The sequence below is a fragment of the Salvelinus sp. IW2-2015 genome, unplaced genomic scaffold (genome assembly GCF_002910315.2).
Source record: "Salvelinus sp. IW2-2015 unplaced genomic scaffold, ASM291031v2 Un_scaffold1277, whole genome shotgun sequence".
Lineage (NCBI taxonomy): Eukaryota > Metazoa > Chordata > Actinopteri > Salmoniformes > Salmonidae > Salvelinus > Salvelinus sp. IW2-2015.
The window spans coordinates 210,160-230,649 of record NW_019942814.1 but is presented as its reverse complement, the minus strand read 5'-3'; the positions used below and the strand labels follow the sequence as shown (position 1 = coordinate 230,649).

Below are 20,490 nucleotides of genomic sequence, written 5' to 3'. Positions count from 1 at the left end.
TGGAGAGACAGTACTCCAGACAGACACAGAATGTAGACCTCCTGCTAGAGAGACAGTACTCCCTCCAGACAGACACAGAATGTAGACCTACTGCTGGAGAGACAGTACTCCTCCAGACAGACACAGAATGTAGACCTACTGCTAGAGAGACAGTACTCCCTCCAGACAGACACAGAATGTAGACCTACTGCTAGAGAGACAGTACTCCAGACAGACACAGAATGTAGACCTACTGCTAGAGAGACAGTACTACAGACACACAGAATGTAGACCTACTGCTGGAGAGACAGTACTCCAGACAGACACAGAATGTACCCTACTGCTGGAGAGAGACAGTACTCAGACAGACACAGAATGTAGACCTACTGCTGGAGAGACAGTACTCCACAGACAGACACAGAATGTAGACCTACTGCTGGAGAAACAGTACTCCCTCCAGACAGACACAGAATGTAGACCTACTGCTAGAGAGACAGTACCTCCAGACAGACACAGAATGTAGACCTACTGCTAGAGAGGACAGTACTCCCTCCAGACAGACACAGAATGTAGACCTACTGCTGGAGAGACAGTACTCCCTCCAGACAGACACAGAATGTAGACCTACTGCTAGAGAGACAGTACTGTCTGTCTGGAGTACTGTCTCTCCACCAATGTGGAGGAGGAATAATGGTCTGGGCTGTTTTCATGGTTCGGACTAGGCCCCTTCGTTCCAGTGAAGGGAAATCTTAACGCTACAGCATATAATGACCCTTTCCTGATTCAGCATGACAATGCCCCGCGCACAAAGCAAGGTCCATACAGAAATGGTTTGTTGAGATCGGTGTGGAAGAACTTGACTGGCCTGCAGAGAGCCCGGACCTCAACCCCATCGAACACATTTGGGATGAATAGGGACGCAGACTGCGAGCCAGGCCTAAATCGCCCAACATCAGCACCCAATAAAACATTTATTTCAAATCAAAAGGGGGTGCGGTCAAAAAGTAATTGAAATCAAATCGAACGACCGAACAAAAATATAAACTTCATCAAACGAAAGATTTTACTGATTTACATATAAGAAAATCAGTCCTGGGTTCATCCGAGTCTCTCACTCTGGCTAGAATGGATACTTCAAGCCTCCCGGGCGGCGCAGTGGTCTAAGGCTGTGCCGCCAGAGACTCTGGGTTCGCGCCCAGGCTCTGTCGCAGCCGGCAGCGACCGGGAGGCTCATAGGGCGGCGCACAATTGGCCCAGCGTCGTCCGGGTTAGGGGAGGGTTTGGCCGGTAGGATATCCTTGTCTCATCGCGCACCAGCGACTCCTGTGGCGGGCCGGGCGCAGTGCGCGCTAACCAAGGGGGCCAGGCACGCTGTTTTGGAGTCTGGAACTGAGAGGAGAGAACGCAAGGAAATCAAGATAGTTGTGGCATCTTTCCAAATAACTGACTCAAAGGTCTTTGACTTCTCAAACACGTCAGAAAGCTAACAAGATGCTCCGTCACCTTATTAATTAATCCACTTAGATAACACGACCCCTCGTTTAGTATTAGGAAATGTAGCTGTCTTCATTGTTTCTGTGACGGGCCTAAACCATTAGAAATATGATGACCATGCATCGTTTTAGCTTTTTCATTGTAAGCTCATTTACTTGTGTTGCTGCCAGCCAAATAGCRTCGCACCTCTGTTGTGATGAAAATGAAACTATTTTCTGACKAATGTATTTTCTGTGAAGGACAACTATAGTTCCACGTCCCTGATCACTCTACTGAAGAAAAAAAACACTGACATTCAATATAAAACATTTCCCTGTTCCCTCTTCCTCCCGTTGTGCTATTTACAAACACACACGTGACTGGCACCACTGTCCTGGGGAACTAGGTTAACATTCATCATGTAAAATAACGTGAGCTGTGAAATAAGAACAGAATCTGCTTCATCGCTTAACACATTGCACAAGTTGACTGCAGGAATTTACTTTAAAAATGTCTACAAATATTAGTGTGTGTAAAAATAAGAATAAAAATAAGTGTTTTCAAAGGTATTGAAAAGCCATCCCTTGGCTATTTCTAAATAACAAGGTATACTACCCCGGTATACCGCCCCGGTATACCTCCCCATCCTACAAAGTGCCATTCAAATCAAAAGGGGTGTGGTGAAAAAGTGATTGAAATGAAATGCAACGACCCTTCAGTTCTAATTGGTTGTCATGTACATGGTCCTGTCTTCACCTGTAAAAGACCCATTGTAAAGACTGAGAATGAACAGTGGTGTGCGAAGACATGATATCCTCTCTCAATGACCAATAACACAGGAGGGTAGAATGTCTTGTGGGTGTGATCTTTGACCCTGTAACTTGTGGGTGTGATCTTTGACCCTGTAACTTGTGGGTATGACCTTTGAACCTCTGTAACTTGTGGGTATGATTGTTGACCCTCTGTAACTTCTGGGTATGATCGTTGACCCTCTGTAACTTGTGGGTATGACCTTTGACCCTCTGTAACTTGTGGGTATGACCTTTGACCCTCTGTAACTTGTGGGTATGATCTTTGACCCTCTGTAACTTGTGGGTGTGATCTTTGACCCTGTGTGACTTTCTCACTCTTCATTATTCAGGATTCATTCAGTGCCCTGGCCTCTCCTCCTCCCACTGCCCTGGCCTCTCCTCCTCCCACTGCCCTGGCCTCTCCTCTTCCCACTGCCCTGGCTGTGTTCCCAGAGGCCTTCAGTTCCGTCCTGTCCTGTGACTGTTCTGCTCTGTTCTACTCTGCCCTCCTCTGTCCTGTTCTTCTTTGTCCTGTTCTGCTCTGTTCTGTTTTGACTGTGTGGTGTTGGTGAAAGCTGGGAGTTTAGCCAAGTAGACCGTCCACTTCACCTCCCACCCAGCCCCCCTTGCCTCCGCCTCCTCCTCCTCCACCCCCTCGCCTCAATTCAAAGGGGCTTTATTGCCAAAGCAAGTGAAAAAACAAACAAAAGCAAAGAAGACAAAACAACAAACCTAAAACTATTACAATTGAACAGTAAACATTGCATTCAAAAGGGTTTAAAAAAGAGACATTTCAAGTCTTATATTATCTACTGTGTAAAGTGTTTTAGCAATTCTCATGGCCTTTTCTCATGGCAACGGGTCACAAATCTTGCTAATGTGGTCAGGAAGTGCAGCTCGGTTTCAGACCTGGCCCTCTAGAGAAGACAGGCTGGCCCTCTAGAGAAGACAGGCTATGGCGGAATCTTTCAATAGTAATGCTATTCTCTCTGAGTCTGTACACTATTTTTTTTATTTAACTTTTATTTAACTTGGCAATCTGTTATGAACAAATTATTATTTACAATGACGGCCGACGCCGGCCAAACCCGGACGAGGCTGGGCCAATTGTGCGCCTCCCCTATGGGACTCCCAATCACAGCCGGTTGTGATAGAGCCTGGAATCGAACCAGGGTCTGTAGTGACGCCTGTAGCACTGAGATGTAGTGCTTTAGAATGCTGCGCCATTCGGGAGCCCTAAATCCTTGACATTCCTTAATTTTCCACCTGATAGGTGTGGCATATCAAGAAGCTGATTAAACAGAATGATCATTACACAGGTGCACCTTGTGCAGGGGACAATAAAAGGCAACACAATGCCGCAGTCTCAAGTTGAGGGACCGTGCAATTGGCATGTTGACTGCAGGAATGTCCACCAGAGCTTTTGCCAGAAAATGTAATGTTAATTTCTCTACCAAAAGCCGCCTCCAACATAGTTTTTTACAAATTTGGCAGTACGTCCAACCGGCCTTACAACCACAGACCATGTGTAACCACAACAGCCCAGGACCTCCACATTCGGCTTCTTCACCTGCGGGATCGTCTGAGACCAGCCTCCCAGACAGCTGATGATACTGTGGGTTTGCACAACCAAATACATTTCTTCACAAACTGTTTGAAACCGTCTCAGGGAATTTCATCTGCGTGCTCGTGGTCCTCAACAGGTTTTTGACCTGACTGCAGTTCGGCTTTGTCATCAACAGCAGTGGGCGAATGTTCACCTTCGATGGCACTGGCACGCTGGAGAAGTGTGCTCTTCACGGATGAATCCCGGTTTCAACTGTACCGGGCAGCTGGCAGACAGCGCGCGTCTGGCGTCGTGTTGGCGAGCGGTTTGCAGATGTCAACGTTGTGAACAGAGTGCCTCATGGTGGCGGTGGGGTTATGGTATGTGCAGGCATAAGCTATCGACAACGAACACAATAGCTTTTTATTGATGGCAATTTGAATGCACAGAAATACCGTGATAAGGTCCTGAGGCCCATTGTCGTGCCATTAATCCGCCGCCATCACCTCATGTTTCAGCAGGATAATGCACAGCCTCGTGTCATAAAGATCTGTACACAATTCCTGGAAACTGAAAATGTCCCAGTTCTTCCATGGCCTGCATACTCACCAGACATGTCACCCATTGAGCACATTTGGGATGCTCTGGATCGACATGTACGACAGCGTGTTCGAGTTCCTGCCAATGTCCAGAAACTTCACACAACTATTGAAGAGGGGACAACATTCCACAGGCCACAATCAACAGCCTGATCAACTCAATGTGAAGGAGATGTGTCACGCTGCGTGAGACAAATAGTGGTCACACCAGATACTGACTGGTTTTCTGATCCACACACCTACCTTTATAAAAAGTGACCAACAGATGCATATCTGCATTCCCAGTCATGTGAAATCCATAGATTAGGGCCTATTTCATTTGACTGATTTCCTTATTTGAACTGTAAGACAGTAAATTATTTAAATTGTTGCGTGTTGTTTGTCCCGTTTTATGAATTATTGGTTGGTGAGTGAACCCCAGACCTCAGAACCATGGAGGGTAATGGGTTCTATAACTGATTAAAGTGTTTTTTGCCAGATCTTAATTGGTATGTTGAATTTTATGTTCCCTTTGATGGCGTAGAAGGCCCTTCTTGCCTTGTCTCTCAGATCGTTCATAGCTTTGTGGAAGTTACCTGTGGAGCTGATGTTTAGGCCGAAGTGGGTATAGTTTTTTGTGTGCTCTAGGGCAACGGTGTCTAGATGGATTTTGTATTTATGGTCATGACAACTGGACCTTTTTTGTAACAACATTATTTTTGTCTTACTGAGATTGTGTCAGGGCATAAGTCTGGCAGAATCTGTGCAGAAGATCTACGTGCTGCTGTACGCCCTCCTTGGTTGGGGACAGAAGCACCAGATCATCAGCAAACAGTAGACATTTGACTTCAGATTCTTGTAGGCTGAGGCCAGGTGCTGCAGACTGTGTTCTAGTGCCCTCGCCAATTTATTGATATAAATGTTGAAGAGGGTGGGGCTCACGCTGCATCCCTGCCTCACCCCACGGCCCTGAGGAAAGAAATCTGTCTGTTTGTTGCCAATTTTTACCGCACACATGTTTGTGTACATTGATTTTATAATGTCATATGTTTTTCCCCCAACACCACTTTCCATCAGTTTGTATAGCAGAACCTCATGCCAAATTGAGTCAAAAGCTTTTTTGAAATCAACAAAGCAGGAGAAGACTTTGCCTTTGTTTTGGTTTGTTTGTCAATAAGGGTGTGCAGGGTGAATACGTGGTCTGTCGTATGGTATTTTGGTAAGAAACCAATTTGACATTTGCTCAGTACATTGTTTTCACTGAGGAAATGTACGAGTCTGCTGTTAATGATAATGCAGAGGATTTTCCCAAGGTTGCTGTTGGTGCATATCCCACGGTAGTTATTGGGGTCAATTTTGTCTCCACCTTTGTGGATTGGGGTGATCAGTCCTTSGTTCCAAATATTGGGGAAGATGCCAGAGCTRAGGAYGATGTTAAAGAGTTTTAGTATAACCATTTGGAATTTGTGRTCTGTATATWTTATCATTTAATTTAGGATACTGTCAACACCACGGGCATTTTTGGGTTGGAGGGTTTGTATTTTGTCCTGTAGTAGATTCTGGTAATCATTAATAGCTGATTCTATGATTTGTAGTTTATCATGTTTTTGCTGTTTGTTTGTTATAGAGCCAAAAGGATTGGAGAAGTGGTTTATCCATACATCTCAGTTTTGGATAGATAACTCTTCATGTTGTTGTTTGTTTAGTGTTTTCCCAGAAGTGGTTAGAGTCAATGGATTCTTCAATTACATTGATGTGATTTCTGACGTGCTGTTCGTTCTTTTTCCGTAGTGTATTTCTGTATTGTTTTTAGTGATTCACCATAGAGAAGACCTAGGCTGACGTTTTCTGGGTTTCTGTTATTGGTTGGAAAATATTCTCAATTTCTTTCTTAGGTTTTTACGTTCTTTACACCTACAATATTACAGTGAAATGTTTTGGCTATGAAGTTGTCTAGAAGGGATTGGATTTGTTGTTGCCGTGTTCATATGAGCAGAATAGAGAGCTGTAGCAGACCACATTTATATCAGTTATTAAATAGAACATTCCATGCGAAAATATCTGGTTAAAAAGCCGGCACTTTGACTTTTTWATTTAAAAAAGACTGTCACATGACTAGATAAATTGAAACATCGTGATTTTAGAAACACAATTTAACAATTGCCTATGATTAAAGGTTTGGGCTATAATGGACTCTCACCATTCTTCATCATCATCATCATTATTCACATCATTCCAATTGAATCAAGTCACAATTATCAGCTTTGGAATTGACATCAGTGAGCAGGCTTACCGAGTGAGGAGAGACACGAGTCGACTTACCAAAGGAAAACGTCTGAAAAATGAATTATGAAATTCGAGCCACAGAAATCCAATGTTTATATAAAATGCCTTTTTCCCTACATTTTAACAGTCTGTCGTTTCAGTTAGCCTACTTTTTTTCATATTATATTGAGACTATTTAAAAAAAGAACAGAATACCATATTTTAAGTTGGCTATATCGGCTATTATAGTAAAGATCTATCCGAGGTTGAACTCTAAGGCAAGGGCATCTTTAAAACTATATTTTGATACTCACCTCATGTCTTGGACTATAGTCTCATTCATATTATCATGTTTTGAAATCAGTATTTTGTCCATCTCTCCCATTTTGTTCCCATTTTCAATCCCCCCAAAATATGCCTGAGAGATTCACCAGATGAAAACATTGTAATGTTGTAAAGTGCTGCCAGGACACTCCGCTGAATAATAATAATGATAATAATAATAATAATACCAATTAATAATAATAATAATAATAATTAATAATAATAATACTACTACTACTACTAATAATACCAATTAATAACAATAACAATAACAATAACAATAATAATAATAATAATAATAATAATAATAATAGGCAGACAAACTGAAGAATACTATTTTAGTATTTTATTAACTAAAGATTCTGACCAAGACAGGCAGACAGTCCAGAGAAACAGTACAGAAGGTTATACATTGTACAAGAAGAGTATATAGGCTATTTGAAGAGAATGAACACAAATGTATGCTGCTAATGAACAATAACTAGGCCCAATCCATTACCTTAACTGTCCTCTTTGATCAGATCTGAATAAATGGGTTTGATGAAGCCTCATGAAGCTGGTTGAGAGAATGCCAAGAGTGTGCAAAGCTGTCATCAAGGCAAAGGGTGGCTACTTTGAAGAATCTTTTTGTTTAACACCTTTTTTTTGGTTACTACGTGATTCCATAATGTGTTATTTCATAGTTGTGACGTCTTCACTATTATTCTACAATGTAGAAAATAGTACAAATAAAGATAAACCCTTGAATCTGTAGATGTTCTGAAACTTTTGACTGGTATTGTATATATATATTTGTAGCTAAACATGATTTAATGAAAAGCAGGGGGAATTCGCTACTTATTGTAGCCTCACGCAGATGAAAGAGTAGCGGAGGGAGGAGTTTCTGCTGCGGTGTTCGCGGTAAAATATTAAGCATTATACAACGGGTCTAATCCTGAATGCTGATTGGTTAAAACCGCATTCCAGCCGGTGTCTATTCCACARGTTACCRCCWRCTAAATCTAYGACGTTAAAATGCCTMTTTACTCTGTTCCATCTGACTGCGCARTCCACTGTCTCATCAGCCCAGCCAGGCAATTTATAAACTTGATCTCCACTATAAAAAAGCATCTAGATATTATCTCGCAGAAGAAAAAAAAACTTAAAGACTGGGTCGCGTCTCTGGCAACGGAACCGATAGAACGACCAGCCGGCTTGGGTAGCAACCCTAGATTTGTGTCGGTGTTTAGAGGATATATTGGTATGGTTTGCCGGCCCTCGACCTTCATCTCAGGCCTARCAACACCCGTGCCAATATATTCTCCAATCACCGGCTTCGAGGGCGTTATCACCTAAATGCGGCGGTGCTTCGGGGTGTTTGTGGGCTGCCTGTGAACGCTCTGAGAGACTCTGGGTTGAGGTCTGTGATAAAGTAGTCTCCAGTACTACTGCCAAGAGATGAGCTGTAGGTGTACCTACCATAGGAGTCTCCTCAAAGCCTACCGTTGACTATGTACTGACCCAGCGTGTGACAGAGCTGGAAGGAGTTGTGACACGTTTTTGTTGGTTATGTTGTCATGGTTGTATCTAGGGGGGCATATGGGGGAGGGAATGCTGTCACCTCCAGGTAGTTGTTTGTCCCCCTGTGTGCTGAGAATGTCAGGTTCTTGTCCAGTTCTGGCATTTAGGTTGCCACAGACTAATGCATGTCCCTGGGCCAGGAAATAGTTGATTTCCCCCTCCAGGATGGAGAAGCTGTCTTCATTAAAGTATGGGGATTCTAGTGGGTGGATATAGGTAGCACACAGGAGGACATTTTTCTCTGTTGAGATCATTTCCTTCTTTATTTCTAACCAAATGTAAAATGCTCCTGTTTTGATTAATTGAATAGTGGATTAGGTCTGCTCTATACGAAATTAGCATAACTCCTGAATCTCTTCCCTGTGTAACACCTGGGAGTTTGGCTGATTGGACTACCAGCTCTCTTTTAACTCAGCGGGCAACCAGTGGGTCCGTCTCCTCTCTCTCTGACCCTCACTCGCTCTCTCTCTTGGTCTCTCTCTCACAATCGCTCTCTTCCTGACCCTCTCTTTCTCTCTTGGGCTCTCTCTCTCTTTCTCTCTCCTTGATCGCCCCCCCCCCCCTTCCTAATCTAATCCAATTACTTATACTCTAGTAACCAGGGGCAACCCTTGCTTGTCAGTGATTTGTCAGCTGGTGCACATGCAGTGCTCTGTGTCTGTTAGTACACAATACAAGCAAAGAGGCCTAACAAGGAACATCTTTTCTCTGCCACTCACGCTACTGTGTATCCCAAATGGCACCCTATTCCATATATATGTCACTACTTTTGACCAGAGTCCAATGGGCCCTAGTGCACTATAAAGGGAATAGGGTACGCAGCCTAGAGCCCTGTAACACTCAGATGACCCCGTACTAATCAGCATTTTATACAGAAGTAAGGCAGGTCAGGAAACTAGTGCATCATATGATACCCCATAGATAAATGTTATCAGGCAGAACGACAGATTTGTACCTTGTCAGCTCGGGGATTTGAACTTGCAACCTTTCGGTTACTAGTCCAATGCTCTAACCACTAGGCTACCCTGCCACCCTAGTTATGTCACATGTGCAGTTAACAATCGTATATGGGAATATCTGCTCAATCTAAATGTACAACCAACTGATTGTAGCGTTACAGCAAAAATGGACGAGGAAGGTAGAAGGGGAGAAGGTAGGGAACTTGTTTGTCCTCCCTGAATTAAAGACCAACATTGGCAACAACAAAAAATGTCAGAAAGAAATAAACCAGTTTAACTTGAGGACCAAAATGTTGACCGCGGCGCCATACAAGTTGCAAAAATAGTTGAAGAGATTTTTTGATGTTCTGATTCCGTGGCACATGGTTTATCAACTGTCTCTCTGTCTCTTTGTGTGTCCCCAGATCCTGTTCATTAATCTGTCTCTCTCTCCCCAGATCCTGTTCATTAATCTGTCTCTTTGTGTGTCCCAGATCCTGTTCTGTACATTGAACACCCATAAGATCGACATGGAGAAGCTGCTTGGTGGTCAGATCGGCCTGGAGGACTTTATATTCGCCCACATTAAAGGGATTAAGAAGGAGGTGGAGGTGTTTAAATCAGAGGAGGCCCTAGGACTCACCATCACAGACAACGGGGCGGGATACGCCTTCATCAAGGTAGGATTTTGTTTAAATATAAAAAGATATAGATTTGATTGAGATATGAAAGGTCGGAGAGTTTGCGAGTCAGAATGGCAGTGGGTCGGATCATAACCCATCCTGACTCTGGTAGCCTTTACATATGTCAGGGTCCCGAGTACTAACTGCTCGACTACACAGGCCACATCAAGGTAGGATCCAATCAATCAATCAATAAAATCTAGTTTAGAACTACCTGGTCTTAGAGAGGCTAGTTTAGTACTACCTTAAGGCTGGTCTTAGAGGGGCTAGTTTACCTTAAGGCTGGTTTTATGATCAWAGTTTTCCACCAACATCTTGTATAGACAGCAACAATAATGGCGTCTTTTTCTAGTCACTAACAGAGGCTAACTCCGCCTTGACTCGCTGGCCAAAGCCTATGGGGGATCATTTGTTGTTGGGGTTTTGGATAAACACAGAAAATAAGGTCTGTGGTAAACACAGACGTAGGGGGATCATATACATGTTGTTCTATAAGATAATATTCATTAGCTAACGTCACTTTTTTGTGAAATTTTAAGCATTTATGTCATCAAAACAAGCACATAAAGGCTTCATGATTCATAAAGGTCACGTTAACTGACTGGTATTATCTCATACAACACAATGTATCAGATCTACAAAACTTGTGTTAACCTCTGTCCTTTATTTTCGCTATTTATCTCCAAAACCCCATTGTCCCCCCCCCCCCCCCCCCCCCCCATATGAATGTCTGAAGGAAACAGCGGTATTCATGTCAGGGTTTTAGGAGCTGGTGGGCTCTATAGCCCAGTGTGTAAAACATTGCTCCAAGACACCCCCTTGTGTTGGTGGAGCGTCATGGTATCTTCAGAGCATTTACACCAGAGATTTTCTTACCGTTTTAATTAGCGTTTACAGATGACAGACAGACCCCCGGGTACACGAACCAGCTTAAAGGGAAAGACGGAGTGTAGTATCTTTGTATATACTGTATGCAGTGTGGGTCAATTATTGTGCCTATATAATCTGCTTATTGTTGTCAGCACTAGTTCACCAGGGCCCAGGTTTCCCGACAGCGATGGAACTTAGACTTCTGAGGGTTTGTTTTTTTGCGATGCCTCTTTCCTACATGTATCCTGTTTTTTCCCAGAACACCCCACTGAGAGAAGGTTCACTAAGTGTGTCGTTGAGGCGTACTGTTGATTCTGATAGGATGGAAAGAAAGGGAGCGCTGCTCTCAGATCAGTTTTCTACATTCAAATCTGACCTTAATGGTCAAATCCACTCAAACTATCAAACTATCTCCAGCGCTGTTTTGCAACAGTTCACGGTTGATTCAGTCCCAACATGTTTTGCAACAGTTCACGGTTGATTCAGTCCCAACATGTTTTGCAACAGTTCACGGTTGGTTCAGTCCCAACATGTCACTTATCAAGATATTGGACTTTCAAGAAGCAAAGTGTCACAGGCCACGTCATCATGATGATGATGCAACATTAGAATTAATTGACAATACTGACGACCAATCCGCTCCTAAGAGAGATATTATTTAGGCGGCTTATTCTAATGCGTATCCAATTAAAATGCTCTAAATCCCAGATTTGGCACATTGTGTTCATGTTAGGCTACACATCATGAGATATATACTGAGACTAATTACAGACGGTAGCCTACAAGTAACAAAGTAGAACTCAATTGAATGAACATGAAATGTATTTCGATATGATTGAATTATACACTGTAGGCTATTCATTTTTTTTATGCAGTCATCTCGGTTTCCATTTGAAGCATCTTGTTATCCTTTGATTTGTTTGTAACATTTGCAAAGACCTTTGTAACTTTGTATTTGTAGTCAACTTGGTTTCCGATGTTWTCAGWGGTCACAGAGAGACAGATCAACATCTTGATTCTATGTTTAGCGGAGATCTTGTGTGTATAAAGTGACGCTGGAGGGCGAGAAAACAGACATCTAAAGACTCACTTATCTGGTTCTAAGATGGTCTGAGGAAGAGGTTCGACTACGAGCGTTTTAAAGAGCAACTTTAGTAACGATGGTTTTGGGAAACAGCCCGTAGACTTAACGATGCTCCTACGAAGGTTCTAACGATGAACTTAAGATGCTTTTTGGGAAACAGGGCCCTGGTCTGAAGGGACCTGGTTGGTCATAAAGCTGATTGTGGTTCTGTAGGGACCTGGTTGGTCATAAAGCTGATTCTGGTTCTGGTTCTGAAGGGACCTGGTTGGTCATAAAGCTGATTCTGGTTCTGAAGGGACCTGGTTGGTCATAAAGCTGATTCTGGTTCTGGTTCTGTAGGGACCTGGTTGGTCATAAAGCTGATTCTGGTTCTGGTTCTGTAGGGACCTGGTTGGTCATAAAGCTGATTGTGGTTCTGTAGGGACCTGGTTGGTCATAAAGCTGATTCTGGTTCTGAAGGGACCTGGTTGGTCATAAAGCTGGTTCTGGTTCTGTAGGGACCTGGTTGGTCATAAAGCTGATTGTGGTTCTGTAGGGACCTGGTTGGTCATAAAGCTGATTCTGATTCTGGTTCTGAAGGGACCTGGTTGGTCATAAAGCTGATTCTGGTTCTGAAGGGACCTGGTTGGTCATAAAGCTGATTCTGGTTCTGGTTCTGTAGGGACCTGGTTGGTCAAAAGCTGATTGTGGTTCTGTAGGGACCTGGTTGGTCATAAAGCTGATTCTGATTCTGGTTCTGAAGGACCTGGTTGGTCATAAAGCTGATTCTGGTTCTGGTTCTGTAGGGACCTGGTTGGTCATAAAGCTGATTGTGGTTCTGTAGGGACCTGGTTGGTCATAAAGCTGATTCTGATTCTGGTTCTGTAGGGACCTGGTTGGTCATAAAGCTGATTCTGATTTCTGGTTCTGAAGGGACCTGGTTGGTCATAAAGCTGATTCTGTTGTGGTTCTGAAGGGACCTGGTTGGTCATAAAGCTGATTCTGATTGTGGTCTGTAGGGACCTGGTTGGTCATAAAGCTGATTCTGGTTGGTTCTGAAGGACCTGGTTGGTCATAAAGCTGATTCTGGTTCTGGTTCTAAGGGACCTGGTTGGTCATAAAGCTGATTCTGATTGTGGTTCTGTAGGGACCTGGTTGGTCATAAAGCTGATTCTGGTTGTGGTTCTGTAGGGACCTGGTTGGTCATAAAGCTGATTCTGGTGTCTTCTGAAGGGACCTGGTTGGTCATAAAGCTGATTCTGGTTCTGAAGGGACCTGGTTGGTCATAAAGCTGATTCTGGTTCTGAAGGACCTGGTTGGTCATAAAGCTGATTCTGATTCTGGTTCTGAAGGGACCTGGTTTGGTCATTAAAGCTGATCTGTTTGGTTCTGAAGGACCTGGTTGGTCATAAAGCTGATTCTGATTCTGGTCTGTAGGGACCTGGTTGTCAAAAGCTGATTCTGGTTCTGAAGGGACCTGGTTGGTCATAAAGCTGATTCTGGTTCTGAAGGGACCTGGTTGGTCATAAAGCTGATTCTGGTTCTGAAGGGACCTGGTTGGTCATAAAGCTGATTCTGATTCTGGTTCTGAAGGGACCTGGTTGGTCAAAGCTGATTCTGGTCTGTTCTGTAGGGACCTGGTTGGTCATAAAGCTGATTCTGGTTCTGAAGGGACCTGGTTGGTCATAAAGCTGATTCTGATTCTGGTTCTGAAGGGACCTGGTTGGTCATAAAGCTGATTCTGGTTGTGGTTCTGAGGGACCTGGTTGGTCATAAAGCTGATTCTGGTTGTGGTTCTGAAGGGACCTGGTTGGTCATAAAGCTGATTCTGGTTCTGAAGGGACCTGGTTGGTCATAAAGCTGGGTCTGGTTCTGAAGGACCTGGTGGTCATAAGCTGATTCTGGTTCTGGTTCTGAAGGGACCTGGTTGGTCATAAAGCTGATTCTGATTGTGGTTCTGTAGGGACCTGGTTGGTCATAAAGCTGATTCTGGTTGTGGTTCTGAAGGGACCTGGTTGTCATAAAGCTGATTCTGATTGTGGTTCTGTTAGGGACCTGGTTGGTCATAAAGCTGATTCTGATTGTGGTTCTGAAGGGACCTGGTTGGTCATAAAGCTGATTCTGATTGTGGTTCTGTAGGACCTGGTTGGTCATAAAGCTGATTTTGGTTGTGGTTCTGTAGGGACCTGGTTGGTCATAAAACTGATTCTGGTTGTGGTTCTGAAGGGACCTGGTTGGTCATAAAAGCTGATTCTGTTGTGGTTCTGAAGGACCTGGTTGTCATAAAGCTGATTCTGGTTGTGGTTCTGAAGGGACCTGTTGGTCATAAGCTGATTCTGGTTGTGGTTTTGAGGGACCTGGTTGGTCATAAAGCTGATCTGATGTGGTCTGAGGGACCTGGTTGGTCATAAAGCTGATTCTGATTGTGGTTCTGAAGGGACCTGTTGGTCATAAAGCTGATTCTGATTGTGGTTCTGAAGGGACCTGGTTGGTCATAAAGCTGATTGTGGGTTCTGAAGGGACCTGGTTGGTCATAAAGCTGATTCTGATTGTGGTCTGTAGGGACCTGGTTGGTCATAAAGCTGATTCTGGTTGTGGTTCTGAAGGGACCTGGTTGGTCATAAAGCTGATTCTGGTTGTGGTTCTGAAGGGACCTGGTTGGTCATAAAGCTGATTGTGGTTCTGTAGGGACCTGGTTGGTCATAAAGCTGATTGTGGTTCTGTAGGGACCTGGTTGGTCATAAACATTTGGGAGACCGACTAGTTCAGTGAACCTCCTCCCTCTCATTCCTTAACAGAGTCAGCCTGTATTAAGTGGATCATATTCACACAGAACCAAAACCCGTCCAGGACAGTACAGATTATTATTAGGAGGTAAATCTGCATTGCACATATATTTTCTTTATTTCAACTCTTTGAAGCCTTTCAGCTTGTCCTCTGTAGAAACTTGTTGCCCGTTATTTCTTGATGTTTTTAGAGACCTGTCCTATAGATCTTTAATCTCCTGTAGGAATAAAAGATAAATTATACCAAGTTCTAAAAACAATTCATTTGTTGGAACTGATTATGGTTAGACCAATTGATTCACTGTTTATGGTTCGACAATTGATTCACTGTTTATCGGATTTTTTTCAACTGATTTATGGTTGGTTAGACAAAAATTTTTTGATTCACTATTTATGGTTCACTGATTATGGTTTGAACAATTGATTCACTGATTATGGTTAGACAATTGATTCACGTTTATGGTTCACTGATTTATGGTTAGACAATTGGTTTCACTGATTATGGTTAGACAATTGATTCACTGATTATGGTTAGACAATTGATTCACAGTTTATGGTTCACTGATTATGGTTCGACAATTGATTCACTGATTATGGTTCACTGATTATGGTTAGACAATTGATTCACTGATCATGGTTCGGACAATTGATTCACTGATTATGGTTATGCCATTTTTTTGTCCGAAATCAAAGGCTTGTGATAATGTCAACATACGCTCTATTTAATTGGGCTTTATTAGCATGGGAAACATACTGTATGTTTTATGTTGCCGAAGCAACTGAAATAAACAAAACAAAAGTGGGAAGAAACAACTAAACATGAACACATTAACAGTGATAATTACACTCACAAAGGATAAATATGTTTCACATGTCATGTTATCTACCGTGTACTGTGTTTTGGTAATATGGAAATAGTTGTAGTAGGAATAGTGGGGGAAAGATAAATAAACAGATAAATATTGGTGGTATTTACAATGTTTGTGCTCCACTGGTTGCCCTGTTTTCAAATCTTGCTGCTGTGATGCACATTGTGGTATTTCACCTCACAGATATTGGAGTTTATCAATGTTAGACTTTAAAAAAATGTTTTTAAGATCTGTGGGAAATACGTGTCTCTAATATGGTCATACCTTTGGCAGGAGGTTAGGAAGTGCAGCTCAGTTTCCAGCTAATTTTTGTGGGCAGCCTTTCTTTTCTCAAGAGCCAGGTCTGCCGATGTTGGCATCTCTCAATAGCAAGGCTATGCTCATTTAATCTGTACAGGTTCATCTCTCTGTAGGTGAGGGCTTTGTGGTGGAATGTGTGGACATCGCTTTCCTTTTTAGGTGGTTATAGAATTTAACAGCTCTTTTCTGGCATTTTGATAATTAGAGGGTATAGTCCTAATTCTTCTCTGCATGCATTGTTTGGGGTTTTGCGTTGTACATGAAGGATATTTTGGCAGAATTCTGCATGCAGAGTCTCAATTGGGTGTTTGTCCCATTTGAGTGAATTATTGGTTGGCGAGTGGACTCCAGACCTCACAACCATGAAGGGGAATGGATTCTAGAACTGATTTGAAATAGAAAGCCCTCATTGCATTGTGTCTCAGATCAGCCTTGTGGAAGTTACCTGTGGTATTGATGCCGAGGTAGGTATAATTATTAGGGTGCTCTAGGGCAACTGTATCTTGATAGAATTTGTATTTGTTGTCCTGGCAACTGGACCTTTTTTGGAACACCATTATTTTTGGTCTTACTGAGATTTACTGTCAGGGCCCAGGTCTGTCAGGGCCCAGGTCTGTCAGGGCCCAGGTCTGGCAGAATCTGTGCAGAAGATCTAGGTGCTGCTGTAGGCCCTCCTTAGTTGGGGACAGAAGAACCAGATCATCAGCAAACATTTAATTTCAGGGTGAGGCAGACTGTTGTAGTGCCTTTGCCAATTAATTTGTGTGTGTGTGTGTGTGTGTGTGTGTGTGTGTGCACACAAACATACACACACAAACACACAGTGCATTCGGAAAGTATTCAGACCCCTTGACTTTTCCCACATTTTGTTACGTTACAGCCTGGTTTAGGATACTATTAGGACCACATACCTTTTTGGGTTGGAGGGTTTCTATTTTGTCCTGTAGTTCATTCAATGTAATTGGAGAATCCAGTGGGTTCTGGTAGTCTTTAATAGTTGATTCTAAGATTTGTATTTGATCATGTATATGTTTTTGCTGTTTGTTCTTTGTTATAGAGCCAAATAGATTGGAGAAGTGGTTTATCCACACATCTCCATTTTGGATAGATAACTCTTCATGTTGTTGTTTGTTTAGTGTTTTCCAACTTCCCAGAAGTGGTTAGATTCTATTGATTCTTCAATGACATTGAGCTGATTTCTGACGTGCTGTTCCTTCTTTTTCCGTAGTGTATTTCTGTATTGTTTTAGTGATTCACCATAGTGAAGGTGTAGACTCAGGTTTTCTGGGTCTCTGTGTTTTTGGTTGGACAGGTTTCTACATTTCTTTCTTTAGTTTTTACATTCTTCATCAAAACATTTGTCATTGTTGTTCATTTTCTTAGGTTTTCTGCTATAATATGTTAGCAATGTTAGGTCAAATATAGTGTTCAGGCTTCCTTCTGCTAAGTTTACACCTTCACTATTGCAGGGAAACATTTTGTCCAGGAAGTTCTCTAGGAGGGATTGGATGTTGTTTTTTAATAGCATGTCGGTTTTTTTCAGGCTTTGATAACTCATGGTTGAGTATTGCTCTGTTCCATGTAGATTGTGATTTTGCTGTGATCTGATAGGGGTGTCAGTGGGCTGACTGTGAACGCTCTGAGAGACTCTGGGTTGAGGTCAGTGATAAAGTAGTCTACAGTACTACTGCCAAGAGATGAGCTATAGGTGTACCTACCGTAGGAGTTACCTCGAAGCCCACCGTTGACTATGTACATATCCAGTGTCCGACAGAGCTGGCGCAGCGGTCTAAGGCACTGCATCTCAGTGCAAGTGACTTCACTACAGTTCCTGGTTCGAATCCAGGCTGTGCACAATTGGCCCAGAGTCATCCGGGTTTGGCCGGGGTAGGCCATCATTGAAAATAATAATTTGTTCTTAACTGACTTGCCTAGTTAAATAAAGGTTAAATTATATATATATATATAAAAAGGAGTTGTGACCCGTTTTTGTTGGTTATGTTGTCGTAGTTGTGTCTAGGGGGGATTATGGGGGAGAGAATGCTGTCACCTCCAGGTAGGTGTGTGTCCCCCTGTGTGCTGAGGGTGTCAGGTTCCTGTCCAGTTCTGGCATTTAGGTCGCCACAGACTAGTACATGTCCCTGGGCCTGGAAATGATTGATCTCCCCTCCAGGATGGAGAAGCTGTCTTCATTAAAGTATGGGGATCCTATAGAGGGATATAGGTCGCACACAGGAGGACATTTTTCTTTGTTGAGATTATATCCTTATTTATTTCTAACCAGATGTAAAATGTTCCTGTTTTGATGAATTGAATAGTGGGTTATGTCTGCTTTATACCAAATTAGCATAACTCTCTCTGCTTTATAGTCTCTTCCCTGTTTCACACCTGGTAGTGTGGTGGATGGGACTACCAGCTCTCTGTAACCTAGAGGGCAACCAGTGGGTCCATCTCCTCTATACCACCCCACCCGGTAGTGTGGTGGATGGGACTACCAGCTCTCTGTAACCAGAGGGCAACCAGTGGGTCCTATCTCCTCTATACCAACCCACCTGTAGTGTGGTGGATGGGACTACCAGCTCTCTGTAACCTAGAGGCAACCAGTGGGTCCGTCTCCTCTATAACCACCACCTGGTAGTGTGGTGGATGGGAACTACCACTCTCCTGTAACCTAGAGGGCAAACCAGTGTGGTCCGTCTCCTCTATACCAACCCACCTGGTAGTTGGTGGATGGATACCAGCTCTCTGTAACCTAGAGGGCAACCAGTGGGTCCATCTCCTCTATACCACCACCTGGTAGTGTGGTGGATGGGACTACAGCTCTCTGTAACCTAGAGGGCAACCAGTGGGTCCTCTCCTCTATACCACCACCTGGTAGTGTGGTGATGGGACTACCAGCTCTCTGTAACCTAGAGGGCAACCAGTTGTCCTCTCCTCTATACCACCACCTGGTAGTGTGGTGGATGGGACACCAGCTCTCTGTAACCTAGAGGGCAACCAGTGGGTCCTCTCCTCTATACCACCACCTGGTAGTGTGGTGGATGGGACTCCAGCTCTCTAACCTAGAGGGCAACCAGTTGGTCCATCTCCTCTATACCACCCACCTGGTAAGTGTGGTGGATGGACTACCAGCTCTCTGTAACCTAGAGGCAACCAGTGGGTCCGTCTCCTCTATACCACCCACCTGGTAGTGTGGTGGATGGGACTACCAGCTTCATAACCTAGAGGGCAACCAGTGGTCCGTCTCCTCTATACCACCCACCTGGTAGTGTGGTGGATGGGACCAGCTCTCTGTAACCTAGAGGGCAACCAGTGGGTCCATCTCCTCTATACCACCCACCTGGTAGTGTGGTGGATGGGACTACCAGCTCTCTGTAACCTAGAGGGCAACCAGTGGGCTCCATCTCCTTATACCACCCACCTGGTAGTGTGGTGGATGGGACTTACCAGCTCTCTGTAACCTAGAGGGCAACCAGTGGGTCCATCTCCTCTATACCACCCACCTGGTAGTGTGGTGGATGGGACTACCAGCTCTCTGTAACCTAGAGGGCAACCAGTGGGTCCATCTCCTCTATTACCACCACCTGGTAGTGTGGTGATGGGACTACCAGCTCTCTGTAACCTAGAGGGCAACAGTGGGTCCATCTCCTCTATACCACCACCTGGTAGTGTGGTGGATGGGACTACCAGCTCTCTGTAACCTAGAGGACAACCAGTGGGTCTGTCTCCTCTATACCACCCACCTGGTAGTGTGGTGGATGGACTACCAGCTCTCTGTAACCTAGAGGGCAACCAGTGGGTCCGTCTCCTCTATACCACCCACCTGGTAGTGTGTGGATGGACTACCATCTCTCTGTAACCTAGAGGCAACCAGTGGGTCCATCTCCTCTATACCACCCACCTGGTAGTGTGGTGGATGGGACTACCAGCTCTCTGTAACCTAGAGGGCAACAAGTGGGTCCATCTCCTCTATACCACCCACCTGGTAGTGTGGTGGGATGGGACTACCAGCTCTCTGTAACCTGGAGGGCAACCAGTGGGTCTGTCTCCTCTATACCACCCACCTGTAGTGTGGTGGATGGGACTACCAGCTCTCTGTAACCTAGAGGGCAACCAGTGTGGGTCCATCTCCTCTACACCATGTTTCTTGTAGAATAGCAATGACTGTATTTCTGATTTCTTTGGTGAAGTCCAGGTTCCTGCTCTTTAGGCAAAGCAGATGACCTCTCTCTCTCTCCTCACCCCCTCCCTCACCGGTCCCCCCAACAGCGTATCAAGGAGGGCAGTGTGGTGGACAATGTGAAGGTGATCTCTGTTGGGACCACATAGAGTGCATCAACGGAAGAACATTGTGGGAACACGTCACTACGAGGTGGCTCTGCTGAAGGAGCTGCCAAGGAGCAGAAGTTCACCCTCAAACTGGGTGGAGCCCATGAAGGCCTTCGGTGAGTGAACAGGGATGTTC

The 20,490-nt window shown here is 44.0% G+C and overlaps 1 protein-coding gene across 1 annotated transcript in view; it reads left to right on the top strand.

Moving 5' to 3' along the window:
* gipc2 (GIPC PDZ domain containing family, member 2) overlaps positions 1-20,490 on the top strand; it is a 59,223-nt gene that overhangs the window by 35,049 nt on the left and 3,684 nt on the right. Inside the window, 4 exon segments of the mRNA XM_070438904.1 lie at positions 9,949-10,134; positions 20,295-20,340; positions 20,343-20,363; positions 20,366-20,470. Coding sequence (XP_070295005.1) covers positions 9,949-10,134; positions 20,295-20,340; positions 20,343-20,363; positions 20,366-20,470 — 358 coding nt within the window.